This window comes from Dreissena polymorpha, chromosome 3 (assembly GCF_020536995.1).
Source record: "Dreissena polymorpha isolate Duluth1 chromosome 3, UMN_Dpol_1.0, whole genome shotgun sequence".
Lineage (NCBI taxonomy): Eukaryota > Metazoa > Mollusca > Bivalvia > Myida > Dreissenidae > Dreissena > Dreissena polymorpha.
In genome coordinates, this window is record NC_068357.1 from 149,107,639 (window position 1) to 149,125,248 (window position 17,610).

The 17,610-nt window shown below is 34.6% G+C and overlaps 1 protein-coding gene across 2 annotated transcripts; it reads right to left on the reverse strand.

Moving 5' to 3' along the window:
• Positions 1-991: 991 nt before the first annotated feature.
• Positions 992-17,075, reverse strand: LOC127871935 (uncharacterized). Of its 2 annotated transcripts, none has more exons than XM_052415207.1 (5): positions 16,866-17,075; positions 12,259-12,546; positions 9,130-9,240; positions 7,963-8,288; positions 992-6,383 (listed from the first exon to the last, which is right to left on the reverse strand). In XM_052415207.1, the coding sequence occupies exons 2-5, from the start codon at positions 12,391-12,393 to the stop codon at positions 4,697-4,699; spliced, it is 2,259 nt and encodes a 752-aa protein (XP_052271167.1). In that variant the 5' UTR covers positions 12,394-12,546; positions 16,866-17,075; the 3' UTR covers positions 992-4,696. The 2 variants fall into 2 exon arrangements, with proteins under 2 accessions (XP_052271167.1, XP_052271168.1); XM_052415208.1 differs by having other exon boundaries at positions 12,259-12,568.
• Between the last annotated feature and the right edge of the window lie 535 nt (positions 17,076-17,610).

Sequence of the window (17,610 nt, forward strand, 5' to 3'; positions counted from 1 at the left end):
AATAAAATATGATCGAAAAAATAAAGTCTGCATAATAATGAAGAAACATGCATTGCAAAGTGATGTTGAAGATTCATGTTCAACTAATATATACATCGGGGTCATTTTAATTGTGAATCGCGTGTCAGGCCCGTGAGGGTCTGGCCGTCGCCATATTTACAAAGGGACCTTTTCACGTTTTGGTAAACTAACACAATTGAAAACTTTTTTTTCAGATTTGTCAATTTCCGTTGTAGCTGTGAGGAAACGGTAATACTGAAAATTTACCATGCTTAAAAACATACATAATGTGCATCTTTTGACGATTAAAAAACCTGAAACGATTGAATAATTTGGAGAGCTCTGTTGTCGTTATTTTTTGTGACACTACGAGGATTGCTCATATAAATTATTAAATACACCACCCATTGTATGAGCACGTGTGGCCGAGTTTTATAAGCGTTAAACTTTAATCCAGGGGTCAGTGGTTTGAGCCCAGATTAAGGTTACTTTTTGTTTCTTTCTTTAAATTATATTCTTGTTTTACATAAGTTTTTACCGTAACTAAAACGAGAATATCAGTCATTTAGATGGGTGGACAATAATTCCATGAACAACCACTAGAGCGGAATGACAACGTGCGCATAATAACCCAATACCGGTGCTGCATAATTAGTGTCACGAATAATTAGTGCCCTCAAAGTCGATTCATTTGTGCACGAGTTTTCGAGCGGGAACGAAGTAAGGGACGGACGGAAAGGCGGCGGAAAGACGGTCTGGCCAACGTGCAGTAGGCCGGAAATGATTATCGGGGAATTTGCTTTCATATCCCCACAAAGTCGTTCAGACTACTGACGGACGGACAAAGTGGAGACTATAAGACACCCCACTCCTTCCGCTTCCTTACAGGAAGCATGCGAAGACAATCAATTTAAATCAAAAACGGTAAGACACAACGGAAAACGATGAAAACAAGTATTTTCGGTGATCAAGAAAAGACAGAACAAATTAAACCTGGACAACGCCATTTATTTTGTCCCCAGGTGACCGAACATTTACAATTTCAAACAACATAAAAATCTTTAAAAATTAACACGACTTTTTTACAAATCATTCAAACAGTAGACGATTCATATATTATTTACAAGCACTATCGTAAATTTGTATTGCTAATGCTAAACGTTAATATACAGTTTACTCCAAATGCAGGTATAGCAATCGCTCTCGTCTAAAGAGAAATTCATTGTGCATTCGAATTAATCATGTCCAAGAAAAATGAATCAAATAAAGTGTTATAGTGTTATAATATTTGAAATCTTGCAGTTGTTACCAAACGTATAAGGCTTGCTGTGAATCGTAAAACAAGAAACATAGTTTACAATTGTCTGCAAAATTTAAAAAAGTGGTGTTTTAATCAGGCCTGGTTTTAATTCTTGGAAACGGTCCTGAACCGATTCTACCCGTACATATTAACAAATGACGCTACTTCCAGGCAGTTTCAGACCAAAATGTTTTGAAAACTGAATTAATAAATGCTTACAGAAAATACTTAAGTAAAGTAACCCAAACTAGAACAAGGTTGAACTAATATTCAACGGTCAAAATATTGGTGATACATATTTTGCATAAAAATTTTTATCAACGGAAATACCTTGAAATAATTTAATTACGTGTTAAATGTTTTTCTCCATTCATTTGTAACCAATGTTTTAATGTTTGAATGTCAACTTGATAACAACCACAACAGAGATTTAACACATGTTGAAACGAAATCAATGCATATCAGTGCAAATACATTATACATAGTACTGCATACATAAATATGTGTAAACTGACATAATTGCTTATTAGGAAATAGTTAATAAATAATGATTTTAAACTTAAAATTTACTTTGGCATGCACACATTTAGAAAACATATTTTGATGATATCATATATACCGGTAATGCAAATTACGCAAATTCGTAATTGAAACTTACGAAAATTGTTGATAAGATGGTACTTATTGCAGTTGTACAAAATAAACAAGGTATATAAATATAACTAATGCATTACAAAGAAGTTTAAGAATAACTGGATAAGCAATGCTTAACACATTCATTCACATTCATCACAGTCATGCATCTAAAAATGGTACCAGGGAACTGGTGTTTAAATGTATTGATTTAAATCAAAGTTTTGGACAAAACAACAACAACAATTTGCATTCGCATTCACAAGCATCCAACAATCAGTAGAAAAAACATTTAAATATTTAAAAATATTTGCTTTCATTATTATATAATTTAAATTAATTGAGTACATTGTCCAATTCATATAAAGCACTAATTACTTCATTAAATTGAGCATGTCATTAATTAGAGCATTTTTAAATGTAGCAGGTGTCAATGATTATGTTTTAGAAATTCTGATTTTTAAACAGGGCATTACTTTAGCAAGAGTTTTAGGTTCGAAAAAATAGATTCAGCGTGCACAATTTCATATAATAAGAAAAATGCATACAATTTAAAGTATGTAAGTAAAGGGAACAGTGAAGGTGTACATTTTTGTTTCTTAGGGAAGGCAGACAGACCGAACCGAATACATTCTAATTTTCTGTCAATTGTTAATATTATATACACCATCAAATTTGTAATAAATAATTCAGTCAGACATAGCACAAATCAAAACCATAAATAAACATGTGACCAAGTTTGGTCGAGATTGATGAATATATGTGAATTCACTTCACAAGTGGTTTCATGTACAAGTTTTTTTTTAAGACTATACCTGATGGCCTAGTTTTCAGATATGTGACAAATTTTCAAACTTGGCCAAGATATTGTCAAGATAAACTTAAACAGAGATTCAGTACATGGTAAATATTGAAAGGGCACAATGATCTCTGGATATAAGGTGATCAAAATAGTCCCCCATGAGTATGTTGTGCTTGGGTGAGTCACACATTGGTAAGGTTATTTTCTTTGAAACTGTTGTAGATGGCAAAAACATAGAAATCTTGACACAATTATTATTTTGAAATGCTAATCACAAAAAGTTCAATATATGTATACTGCAACTCCATAGTCTGATCTTGTCTGAGAAATTGCAAATTATAATCAAAGCTTCATATATGAGAATGACTGATTCCTGGAAAATATCTAGAATATCCTTTTAACACATGTTATTTGCGGGACTGTTAGATAAATACACAGACATTAAACTCAGAATTCAAAAACATTCTTCTTTTCAAAAAAGAGCCTAACAATACTAAATTTTAAAAGCAAGAAGACAATTAAGAAACAAAGGACAATTCAATTTAAAATTTTACAAAACCTAAATCGTTTTGCACTTCAGTGTGTCCAAGGATTTACAGTTTATCTACTGGACAATTCAACAATGTGCTGTTAACATTTATCACAGAAATATAAATCTATATGTAAATCAGCTCATTCAAGAGACTTCAATGTAAAGGGAGACAAATTGTTTTAGTAAGCATTTCCGTGAATGTCTAGCTATGAGCTTACCCCCCTTTGATCAAAATCGTTTAAAAATTGTACCAAATGAATTTCACTAGGTTGCCTAAACTATAGTCGTGTAAACTAGTTAAATAAAAAATATAGGTATCTCTATCAATTATATATATTATATATATATATATATACTGGTATTTTTGTAGACAACTACCGGCAATAGCAAATAAATAAACAATCAAATTACACAATTGCTTCACATTTAACCTTGTGTGCACACATTGTGACCATCGGATTATGGGTACCAATTTGCAGATACTGCTAGAAAGCAACAAGAAAAATGTATTCATTAAAAATCCCTTTATAATTGCATGCATGAAGTGGATCAATACCTGAATAGTCAGGTAAGAATAAATACTTCTATAATATAAACATGTACACACACAATATATCAATCTTGACTTAACATGTATCTACATTATATTTAAGCTGCATAAATACTCAAAATCAACTAATATTGAAAAAAAATATTGTAAAATAGTAAAAACCCATACAAAATCAGTGTTCTGTATAGCAATAGCCAAAATTTCAGCACTAGATGTGGTCTAGAAACATAGATAAAAGCGCGAAACAAAATGTTTGTTTTATTTTTGTGTGTGACAATATATTCCATGTGAATATCCCCCCGACGATATTTGAACTTTTGGAAGCAAACACGAGATTGACTACAGCAGCTTCAGAAGCACTACATAGTTCTCATGGGCTGTGCTAAGTGTTCGCTCGTACATGTAAATGAGTGTATATCATTGCACGAAATTCACATGGAATATATTGTCAAACGTATAAATATGAAAACGAGCATTTTTTATTTCGTAAAATCCATGTTCCCAGACCATACCTAGCAATAATCTGGTTATTGCCATAAGGAGCACCGATTTTCTATGGGTTAACTTATTTCACAAAATATTCGTTAATTTTATGTATTTATGTGGCTTTAATGAAATGAAAAATAGTATTTAATGTAAGTTGTTTCCGTTAACCTTTACTCTACAAAACAATGCTTCCAGCCTTCTGTGATATTTTCAATTAAACAACCAGCCTACATGGTAAAGGTTATTAAACTTTAAACTCGTACAAACATGAATTAATAATTATTTTTTCCTCAAAAATGTATATTACTGAAAGAAGGACAACCAAGAACAAATCATCCACTTTGCTGTTCTAAGCTTCCAAAATTGACATGAAACCCAAAGACTAACAAGTTGTTATTCAGCTTCCACTGTTGGCAAATCTTTCCCATCATTTTCCCCCACATATTCAGCGTCAGAAACCTGATTCTCATCTATCAAGGATTCACAAATTTCTTCCGTTTTGGGTTCCTCAACTTCATCACTATCGCTATTAACATGCACAATATACTCCTGATTACCTTGCTCATCCACAGGTTTGATTTCAAACACAATTTCATTGGCCTGCTGCCCCTCTTCCGAGTCACTAAACTGCTCCCCCCCTGACTGATCTAACATCATGTGACCATGATCCTTGTAAACATCATCGCAGGACTCTGTGTTGAAATCCTGCCGTCCACCACCATCATCATCATCATCATCGACGCAACTTGCGTCTTTCATCCCTTCTTCTGAACTCAACATGTGACTCTGGTCCTGAGACTGACTTTTTATTACAACACTCTCTACATTTATCTCATCGCCAGAATGGGACATTTGGTTCACTGAGCCTAGTACAGGGTTGGAAATGACAGTTTCTTCTGTGGATGCAGTATGGAGGTGAGATTCATCCATGTTGGAAACGCCCGGCATTATATCCGATATAATTCCGCCCTGATCGCTGAATATACCAGACATGTGTCCAGAGCCACTCAACAAACTATGAGAGTCAAGAGACGACAACACTGCATTATTTTGAGGATCAACATTCTGAATAAGGATAGTAAAACCTTGGTCTGTATCCAGGCCGGAGTTTGACTGTGAATTGATGTACTCTAACAGCTCTTGTTCTGAATTGATATTAAGCACTCCCTGCCACGGTGCATCTGACATGATTGGGGTTGATATACTAGAAATTGCTACCCCACCCATGTCTCCAGCTGCCCCCTTTTCATCCATAGCATTAGCCATTTCAATGGCTCTAGTTCTAGAAACAGCATTGGCAATATTGTTCGCCCTAGTCACTGCAGAATCAGGGCCTAAGTTCGGAACACTAGCAATTTTTATGTTATGAAAGTTTGAGGGTAAAATGGCAGACTGACCATGAGACAATGTTTGAATACCTTCCATGCCTGAGGGCACGAGCTGAACTATGGATAACGGAATGACTGATAGTTGGTTTGGAACTTGCAACAACGTGATTGGCTGGTTGTCATGGGTCATTGTCAGGTACTGCACAGGATTCCCGGTCTTCATCACGTTTTGTACCATGCTCTGCACACTTGCTATTGGCTGCTTCAGGTCTCCTCCGAATGTCATTCCCGCAGACTGCTTTTTGGCGCTAGCCTGAGCTGACTTGAGAATATTAGTATGGCGTTTCACTATGTTTGTTTTAGCCACCAATTTCTTGGCTGTTTTGGGTGTCACTAGCCTGCTTTTCTGATTCAGACTAACTTTCCCATTCAGCACAAAAGCAGTATCTTTTGTCACAGTGGTGGTGTCACCTTTCATCAGTTCTTCCCTTGTTATTGTTCGATTATCCATCTGCAAGAACACCATTTTACCGTTGACCTTGAGAAGCTGGTTGCCCATGCCAAGTAAATCCTTAGTCTCAATTTCTTGCTTCACAGTGTCAGATATGTCCGTGACAGGAATATCACTCATTTCAGTCAGTGTTGGTTCCGTGTCAGTGTCTAATGTCTCAAAGTTCTGCTTAATGAAGATATATCCATTCTTCTCCATAGTCTTTTGGTTACTTTTGATGAAATCTTTCAAATCTTGTTCACTGAAATAAAGATGAAAATGAATACCTTTAAGTCTATAATAACTCTATATAATATAAGCACGTCATGCTAAACCCTTATCACCTATGCAGCCAGCAAAACATTAGCGCACTCTGGTCAGGAGCTAATCTGTCCGCTATAAACTCATGCAAGGTTACCTAGTTTCATTAGCAGTCAGCAAAGCTCCTGCCCAGACATTGCAGGACACAAATGGAAATTGCAGGACACATATGGAATAAGACCCATTTTTGCATGATGTGGCTCATATAATTTCAGAATGTGCAAAAGAAAATATGGTCAACAGCTTTGATAATTTAAAACATACAACTATATATTTAAAAAATGAAGACTCATAACAAGTGAATAATTAAATTTATATATTGAATCAAATCACATTGAATCTGTACTCTCACTTATCAAAAAACATCAGGGGTTTACAATTATATAAAAATAGATCTATTAAAAGCCACTCGCCCAGTGGGGCTACAAGCTGACAAAACTTGCTTACTTAGTTGTCGCCCTTAGTTTCATGTTTTTCACATAACCTTCACCAAAACATTGTTTATCTCAAAATTAAAAGCAGTTTTGACATTTAGCAGGAAAATCAATTATATTTTTTACAAATATACACATTTGACTTATTTAACCCTTTGCATGCTGGGAAATTTTTCATCTGCTAAAATGTCGTCGTCTGCTGAATTTCTAAAATTTGCATTTTCTTTGATTTTGTTTCAAAGAATACTATCAGAATAGCACACAGTTTGGATCCTGATGAGACACCACGTTCTGTGGCGTCTCATCTGGATCCAAACTGTTTGCAAAGGCCTTCAAATTTCGGTTCCAGCACTGAAAGAATTAAATTGACTGCATTTATTTTTTCAGAAAATATAAAAACTGCTTGATATTTGCTCTTAATTTGGAAAAAAATATACCTTTTAGGTTGAGTTGACTGCAACAAATGTAAATTCTGAGGCAGCTACATGTAAGCAGTATGAAAGGGCCATTTGATTTGTCAATTGGTAGCTATGCATGGCTTTATAAGATTTGTAGATTTGCACATCCCTTTATAGGCTAATTCCTTCAAAACACTTCTTTAAATTAATATTGTTTTTTACCAAAATGAAACTTAACAGTGGTAATTTCATTCACCTATCAGTAACATATTGCAATATTTATCACAAAATTTGGTTTTCCCACACTCTATTCTTGTTTAGACGACTATGGCATTTTCCCTCAAGCCCTAAAAAACATTTCTGAAAATATACTAAGCATTTCAAGTATTCTGTAAGGTTAACCTTTCACTTTTAAAAATTGGTTCCAATAGGTTAAAGGGCAAATAACTCTGCAATGTCTGGATCACTGAGGATGGAAATGAGGCATGAAGATGTACACTAAATGGTAATTAGAAATTGTGAGTTTCATTTAAATCGCCTGTAAAGAAGAAGTATTTGGCTCCACTAACTTTTGCGAACAAACCAATAAACAAAGAGACCCACAGACCGAGTGACTCATACTTAACCCTCCCTGCAGAAGAATAATTAAACCCTATTGTGTGTGGGAGCTAATGTAGAGAACACAAACCTGTATTTCTGTTCACAACCCTTTGCTGCTGCAGCCGGTTCAGGTTCCTTCTCATTCTTCTCTGAAGTTTTTGTTTGCAGCAGTTGCCCGGACTGCGTATCAGTAATGGCACGAGGCACCTGTGCATTAACAACCATGGTAACTGGCTTGGAAGGAGGCTTCTGTATGATGTACTTGGTCTGCGGGGTGATCTTGCTGATCTTTGCTGATTTCTCCTCTCCATATAGGCTCATGGAGATGTCGCGGTGGATCTCAGAGGCATGTTTCATGAGGTAGCGGCGCTGAGCAAATGACTTCTGGCATATGGAACACGTGAATAGCTTCTCCTGAATTGTACGAGTTGGAATATTGATTATGATCCAACTGTGAGATTCATTTGTAACATTATTGGAGTAGATAAAATCATATCATTTTTATTTTACAAAAAAAGTTGATAAGAATATTTGATAAACAGATGACTTTTTAAGACTATGTACAGAAAACTAAGCTATTTACATTGATTCACTATCGGCCAATAAGAAATGTCTAATAAGGTAGTCGATTATTGACTAATTTACAGTATTAAAATTAATTACGACAAATGCAAAGTGCTTTCGAACAGCAGAAGAAGCTTTAGTCTAGGAATGTTTGTAAGTAACAAGCTAGAAGGAGCTAATGCCATGAAAACAAATTAAGGCTTACATTGAAACATTTATCCAAACCAGAAAGAAGTCACCAAATGAGTAATAATTAATTTAATTAACCTATCACACTTTGGTCTTGTATACTTATACCAGTTAATCTTGGAAATATGACCATGAACTAATGCCCTTTACTGTGATGTGTGTAACTTAGCATGTTGCCTGATGTTGGGTTTTGTTTTGGCTTTGACCTGCATACTTTGGCATGCTGTCAGAGGTTGGATTTATCATTACCTTTGTTGTATGTATCTTGGCATGCTGTCGGAGGTAGGATATATCATTACTTTTGTTTTATGTATCTTGGCATGCTGTCGGAGGCTGGTTTTGTCGTTACCTTTGTTGTGTGTTCTTTGGGATCATGTAGTCAGAGGTTGGATTTATCATTACCTTTGTTGTGTGTTCTTTGGGATGTAGTCAGAGGTTGGATTTATCATTACCTTTGTCACGAGTATTTCTGCGTGTTTGCAGAGGTCAGATTTATCATTACCTTTGTTGTATGTATCTTGGCATGCTGTCGGAGGTTGGATTTGTCAGCAAAGGCCTTGTCACAGTAAGCACATTTGTATGGCCGCTCACCAGTGTGAACTCTGTGGTGGTTCTGAAATCAGAATATAGGCATCAGCTTCAGGTTATTTAATGGTGTGTTTTTCCAATAGTCAATTTATGAATGGGCCTTTGAATTAAATTGATTTCATAGATCTGGGTTGGATATTTATGAAAGTTTGCACTTGAGCTTCATTATTTCTTACTCTACAAGAAGCATTTCACAAAATAATTTTCCTTTGATAAAGATTGTGAACCCTTTCAGGACATATGAACATCAAACTAGTATGTTTTTTAGTTAGAGTGCTACCTGCAGTTTTTTTTGGAACTTACTCTGTTATTTCACTCAGCCCAGTTGCATAATGTCTTCCAAATTATTTTCTTCTGTTACACTGCATTTTGTCATGATTGCAAATAATGCTTGGCAATAAGGCAGTTGTAACTACATGTGTATTTGTATGCTACATCAACTAATGCAGACATAAGAGATGATCTATTCTCAACAATATTGCCAGGTTTCTTTGATTTTGTTGAAGATTTTATTCATCTAAACCCTTGTGTTTTAAAATATATCTTTTACAATTGATACAACATTATAACAGACAAGTGGAATCACTTTTCGGATCCAGTCTGTTTGCTTTGGGAGCGGGTCTGTTTTACCCTGTCTTCTAAGAGCAGGAAAACCCCTGCAGTCCTCGAATTAGACTATAAGCCTGAAGCCCGAGTCGATTCTTGTGACGGTCGGTCGATAATAAATGCATTTTAAAAAGCCTGATCGGTCGATTAAATATTTGAGCGTAAAATTGTCAACAAAGTGAAAAAAAATACATCAACACCGGTCAGCCACTTTGTGTTAAAGATATTATCAATGGAAGAATTCGGTACAAGTCGTTAGCCAATCAACACGTCTGTGTTCCACTCTTACATAGACTCCGGAGATGGACGATTTTATTGGCAGTTTTTGATTGGTTAGCGGATAGCGCAGACATGATCGGTAACTGACAAAAAATCTTCGCTACTTTCCGAAAATCGTACGAGTCAGCGAAAAGTTGCAAATGAAAAATTGATTGATTAGCAAAATAAAGCACTGCAGTTGCATATAGTTAAGCAATATGTTAACAAAATTACATATTTATTACGTATTTGCTAGGTAAATGGTTTTCATTTTCTGGAATCTAACATTTTATTTTATGTGCAAAACACATACAATTTTTCGGACTGTCGTATTCGGATACAGTATTTTTGTCAACTTTAATTTATTTTCAACGTTCTTTATGAACATTTTTATAGTATGACGAATACACATGCGGTCATACGAATGGTAAGATATATAAAATTTCGCATTGTTTTCACCAGAAATTGCAACTAGAAAGACTAAAATAGTACAATTAGTTAGGGCTCGGGGCGCTTACAAAACTCTCTGAATTTTTTTTTTTATGATTAAGGACAAATGTCCTGAAAAAAATGACCATTTAGGACACCTGTCCGGAGGAAATTGTGACCAATGATGCAATCTGAAACACTGAGATATGTAGATGTCCGCGGAGCATGCCTTTGCTGTTGTTATCAAACATGAATAATACATGTTGTGCTCATTAGAAGTAGTTTTTTCTGATTGGAAAAGGATATTTTTTTTGTTCCTGGCCAAAAAAGTCATAACTTTTATGTTAACCTTTTCAGGCTATTGAAAATGTTTTCGGGCTATTATTTTTTTTATCTGATAAGCCCGAAGGGCTATTGGTCTTAAATATTTAGCGTGAAGACTGCACCTGTATCATTAGAACAAAGGTTCTGGGTATGTTTCATGAAGATCACACAAAAATAAGCCTTCTAGAGTGTTCACAAGGATTAAATATCACCATATTAGAAAAGTACCACTTTTTTCAACAGACCAAAACCATTTTCCAACTTGCTTTTGACCCCACATGAAACAGTTTTGAACTCAGCTGAGATATCATTGTGACAAATGTTCTGAACAAGTTTCATGAAGACTGGGCAATAAATGTGGCCTCTGAAATGTTCACATGTTAATTGAGTGAAAATCTGTTTTCCCACTTTAAATAAAAGTGACCTTAACTTTGATCCAAAACGCAACCCCAAGGTGTATGCATGTAAAAATAAATCACAAGAATGTGTTGTGTAACAATACATCTACTCCAAAACACTCAAGCTATTGATAGGAAAAAGCTTTTCATTTTTTGTTTCTAACAATGACCTTTATCTTGACCTGACTGGCTATGTAAACAATTGGTCTGCATGTGAACAACCTATATACAAAATGTAAGTGCAAAACCTGCAAACAAAGTCAAGTTATTTACCAAAAATAAATTTTAAGTAACACTGACCTTTACCTTTACCATAAACTACATGAATAACATGCAACCTAGGTTATCATACAAGATTGCTATTTTTACAGTTGCATCAAAATTGGTCAATCCAAACTTAAGTTATTAACTGGAAACCCCCAGTTTGATATTTTGTCTAGTTTTAGTAATAGTGATCTTGACTTGACTGGCTTGATGGGCTCCAAATGCATTCCTATGCTGGGTCCTAATGCAAGCTGCAACATTCACCCAACAATTTTGGAGGAATAATTCCATCTAAACTAAACTGATTGAGTAGAAACTGGTATTTAATTATTTTATTATTTTTTTATTTTCCATATGGAAAAATGGAATATGAGAGATATTAACTTTTTAAAGTTCAAACTAGCAATATTTATTTTCTATCTGTAAATAATTAATGTGGCTAAAGATACAATCAAGCCCATGTTCTGTTGTATGGTTAAAAAAAATCCTCTACCACAAAGTACCATCAGAAGCATGATTCTTGTGAAGAATTATACATTCTAAACTATGGTAACACTCACGATGACACAGCAAGAATGTTGTCAACATAGCACCCAGGATGTAAAGGCTTCATCCTCACTCACACCAAGTACTGGTTCTATCCGAAAATCTAACTCAAACGTGTTTCATTTTGCCATATTACAGTAGTCCCTGCAAAAATTATATACATTAAAATGAAATATGATTAGGAAAAAATACATCATCATATAAATGTAACATTATACCTTAAGCAACCAGCTTCTTGTGAATACTTTGTCACATTCCTCACATCTGAGGTAAGATGGTCCCTTTATTGTCTTCATCTGGTAACTCTGAACAGTGGTTGTCTGCATTTCCTTCGCCATTGTGCCATGTGCCATGTCGGTCTCACGTACAATACTCGAATGTCATTTGAGTACTAATAAAACACTTGTGGCATGCAGCAATGGATAGAAAGTATAGTCACATAACACTTTGAATATTTCAAATAATGCTTTCAATTATTTTACAGAACACATTTCACACGTTGATTGCTGCAAAAAATGGTTGAAGAATCTGACAAATAAATCAGATATAATTAAATCTTATACAGAACCAAAGAATGTTTTTTACTAGTAATAGCATGTTATTATTTTTTTTAAACCTTTGAATGCTGGGTTTTAATATTTGGATTATTCCATTGAGGACTGGATTGTATAAAATTTACCCAGCATTGAAAGTGTTCAGTCACCAGGCTGTTGACTTGTTCAAAATAAAACTGCAACATTATTACTTTTTAATATCATAATGTTTATTTTCACCCCCCTTCTGCAACAATTATTCTATACCTTTTTTGTACATAAACTGTCAAAAGTGACATTCAAAACATTCTTTGAGATGTCCCCAGATTGAACACATCTATAAAAAGATATTCATGTTGGAAATGCTTGACTTGGATTGGAACTGGGTACTTTGTTTACATGAATAATTTACATACTTATTCAAGCTTGATTTAATTAAGATAGGACTACAATGTAGATATACGATTTATTTTAAGAAATGTATCTTACTCAGTTGTGAAATTTGCAGTGATTATAAGAGCTCCAGATAAGGGTCGTATTTTCGTAATTACGAATTATTTTCAAGTCGGTTACGTATTTATTTTAAAATCTTGTCGTACCATTAAGAATTACAAAATCAAGTTACGAATATTATTTTAACATAGGTTCGTATCGATTTTTATTGGGTTCTTTTCGCGTATTAAAGATCTTTGCGGTGCTTATATAAAATGATTATCGGGTTTGTAAATAACAAAGCGCATTTTTTCCAATAAAAGCGGTGTATACAGTCTATCTGTCAAAAACAATGGCGGCGCCCGGAGAGCGTCCTAAAAAAACTGCAAAGCGTCCAAAATACACGCTTTTAACATATTGTACGCAAAGTGAGCCGAAGTTAAATGTTTAGAAAGACATTATAGAAAAGATCTTTTACGATGTTGTATGTTCAGTTGCGGACACAGTCGGAAAAGCTAAACAAAAACGCGACACAACGGGTCCAAACTTAAACACACAAAAAAACATTGAACGAGTGGAAGGGACAAGTCCCGTGGCTAATCGTCGAAAAGATAGAAGGGGAGACCCGTTTTAATTGTGAAATATGTAAAAATTCATCTTTTTTTAGAAAGAAGTGTCTTATGCTTATTTAATCTCAATTTTAATTCAATTACATCTAACAAAGTATTTTATGATTTTGTTCTTTTAATTTTAATGATTATAAAGTGTTATATCAAATTTAGTATTTCCCTAATTAGTGGACTTTTCGTGTGGAAAAAAAAGGCTAATGAATTAATTTTCCCAATTTCATGAAAATGCCGATAAAATTCCCAATTCCAAAGCCATGGGCTATCTTCCCAAAAAGTGGAAAAAAACCCTGAAGGCATGCAATCTAAGCACAGTGGTTTATGGACGTTTCGTGCCACTACCAGTTCGTGCCACTGATATTTGTGTTGAAAAGGGGTAGACGTTTCGTCCCACTGATAACATATAGGCGGATAGGTGTGAATAATGCCGTATAGGTGTGAATGATATTGGGGTGTATATAAATGTAGAAAATTACGACTATGTTGACATTTATAATTATTAATAACAAACAAATAAAATGATTTATCGTTAGTATACTAATATTTGTAAATAGTGTATTATATGCGATGAATATAAAGCATAAAGTGTTGTTATTTTTTATGAATCATGTTTATGTGCTTGTAATAATAAAATAAAATGGTTTATTGTTAGTATAAAAACATGTGTGCATAGTTCATTGTGTTTAATAAATATAAAACATGAAATGCTGTTATTTTCTATGCTTCAATTGAATGTATTATATACATAAATAATAATATATAACATGAATGAACAATAATACAATTTAAAATAAAGTTGGTCTTTTTCTTTAAAGAGTTAGCTTATGCTTTACCATCGACTTACAAACTTTCAATTAACCGTATGTGTCTACGTAATTAGCAAACAATTAATTACCGACTCCGGCCTTTAATTTACCGACACGGGCCTTTAATGGCCAATTAGTTACCAATTAGTAAACAACTCACCGCTTTAATTATCAAACAAACTGTGTAATTCACTGAAAAAGTAAATAAAGTCAGTTGAACACACAGTTTATAATACGTGTGTTGTTCGTAGAATTCACAAAACCAGTAATGGCTTGCGAATATCCATGTGTGTACTGTGCACGGAATGTTGGGGAAGAAGATAAAGCCATCTCACGCGATGATTGCGAAAGATGGCAGCATCTGTCGTGTGAGACTGGTGTCAGTCTTCGACAGTATCGAAAAATGATGAAAGGGAATGTCGTCGTTACGTCGTTATTTCGAAGGTTGACGTCGCATTCATCGGCGACGATTTCCTGGTTGACCTATACTATTTGTATGTTTTTCAGCGGCGTGGCAGGCGCTACGGCATGTCTATCCAAGGGCCACTCTGAAAGGGTGTGTCTTCCATTGGAATCAGCGCGTGTACCGGAAGGTTGTGAATGAGGGCCTCGCCACGGCATATGCGGCAAAGGGCGACAAGTTCCTCTTCTTGAGGAAACTTATGTCCTTGTCGTATTTGCCGTGTGAGCACATCATTCCCACCTTCGAACAGCTGAAGCTGCAGGCTGAAGAGGTCGGAGGTCCTATACTGAATGTGGTGATGTACATGCAACGGACGTGGATCCGAGGTTCAATGTGGACACCAGACAATTGGAGCGTGTATCGCCAGACGGAACGAACTAACAACGACGTTGAAGGTATTTTTTTTACATATATAGAATAATAAATCAATATATTATTTTCAATTGATAGTTATAATTTAAATATACTATTATAAAAACTAATATATCATATTTTCATTGGATAGTTATAATTTAAATATTATTATATAAAAACCAATAAACATCATAGTTCATCATAGTTCACAACATATTTATTTTTTGCAGGATGGCATCGCAGAATCAACGGTCAAACAGGGCTTCCTTACTTAGGGCTTTACGTGCTAGTCCCCCTGTTGCGCCGTGAGGCAGAAACAGTGGATCTGACAATCCGACTTGTGTCGGAGCACGCCCTAACTCGGGTACACCGGAAAATCTTCAAAAAAGTGCACGGGCGACTCTTCGAGATCTGGGAGAAGTACGATGACATGACAACTACTCAACTGCTGAGAGCGTGCAGCCATTTCATCGGGATAGTATGCTGTAATTATTTATGTAATCAATCTATGCTGTAATTATTTATGTAATGAATCTAGATATTAAAATGTATGCATGCTTTATTTTCTGATATTGTTAATGTCAATTTATTGCAAATGTTTCTATATATTTATATAATCTCTGCCAACACAAGATAATCCCACCAGATTGGGTAGGATGCAATTTTTTTTGTTTAAAATGTATGTATCTATTCACTTATGATGTTGTTTATGTCAATTTAATGCAAATGTTTGAATATATTTATGTAATAAATCTAGATATTGTTAAAATGTATGTATGCATTCACTTTTGATAAGGTTAATGTCAATTAATTGAAAATGTTTTAATATATTTATGTAATGTATTGTTAATGTATTATATGAAGCATTTAAATTGACTCTTAAACAATCTTGAAATAAAATGTAAAAAATGTTATTTTCCCATTGAACAGATGTTGCAATCAAAGGTGCGAAAGTTTCCTGTTATGATTTCACACCTATACGGTATTATTCACACCTACCCGCCTATATATTATCAGTGGGACGAAACGTCCAATGTTCTCCTACACAAATATCAGTGGCACGAACTGGTAGTGGCACGAAACGTCCAGCACCCAGCACAGTTTGGGCATATGAAGGTATTTGAAAAATAAAATTGTATAATACTGAAAAGACACTGTTGAACTCATATAAATAAAGTTGCCAGTATGTTTATTTTGAATTTTTTTGCATGAAAATAACCAATATTATTTATTTTAAGGTCATTTAGAAAAAATAAGAATTATTTTCCAAAACTTAGTAGTAACGTTCAGAATAAAATTTCAGAGTTAAGAATTATTGTTGAAAATCTGAAAGTAATTTAAGAATTTCACAAAACCTTATCTGGAGCTCTGGATTATGCAAAAGGTTGACAGGAACTGGTTGACTGACTCTATCAAATATAAAGGCAAATAACTGATCAGCAATTTACCAGAAACCTGAGAAATATCAATCATGCAATTACTTAAATGATTGTTGTTGATTAGCATGATAGGTACTCAGTCTATTGATGTATATTTTGTGTCAAGTTGACCTTAATATCTTTAATAGTTTTTAATATGTAAAAACGGTTGTGTAAAATAACACAAACTTACCCCACCCACTTATTTTCATCAGGAGCGTTAGAATTATTTCTCAAAACGTCACTTAAACACAAAAATACGGAAGAAATTTATACAGCCAAAACAAAGGACCCAATATCTTTCATCTGATTTAGATGCATAAACACCAGCACGTTATGCGTTGTTGATTTTCCAATATACTCCAAACAAAAATTAAACAGTGGCGAATTTGTTTTCAAGGGCGATAATTCAATCTTAGAAACATACGGTCGAAGCGGCGAGATTGTTCCGGTCAAAACTCATTGTGTCACACCGGTCTTACTGACAATAACGTAGTGACGTCACCATTTATGTATAGAATGGTCAAAACTACAGTATACCGTTATGGCAAAACAAAATGATCGGTGTTTTGACGGATTTTGGTACAACTAAATTGTAGCGAACGAGCGAAATAAATTTATTGTTTGCATTTTTCATTATAATCATATTCAAGAAAACTGCGCTGAATAAAACAAACAATATGTGTCCTTATTAATGGAGCAATATTTTGCCAAATACAATAAACGCTTTTCCAACAATGACCTCGCAATCAACTGGGCAGGGACCTATACAAACAAAGGGATGCGCAACTTCAATGAACCGTTTGTATAGGTCCCTGATCTGGGCTAGTTGAAATTTATGTGTTTGTAAGGCAATACCCAGGACATGTGCCAATTTGTAGTCACTCTATTGTCACTCATGGATTACCAAAAAAGGGCCGCCAGGGGCCTACCAGGTA

What these genes read in the sequence shown, in the direction of transcription:
- LOC127871935 (XM_052415207.1), bottom strand. Translation starts at nt 12,393, where the DNA reads ATGGCACATGGCACAATGGCGAAGGAAATGCAGACAACCACTGTTCAG. An exon ending in CAAGAAGCTGGTTGCTTAAG is followed by an intron (nt 9,241 to 12,258) that starts GTATAATGTTAC and finishes TTCTGATTTCAG; the next exon opens with AACCACCACAGAGTTCACAC. An exon ending in CCAAGATACATACAACAAAG is followed by an intron (nt 8,289 to 9,129) that starts GTAATGATAAAT and finishes CGTACAATTCAG; the next exon opens with GAGAAGCTATTCACGTGTTC.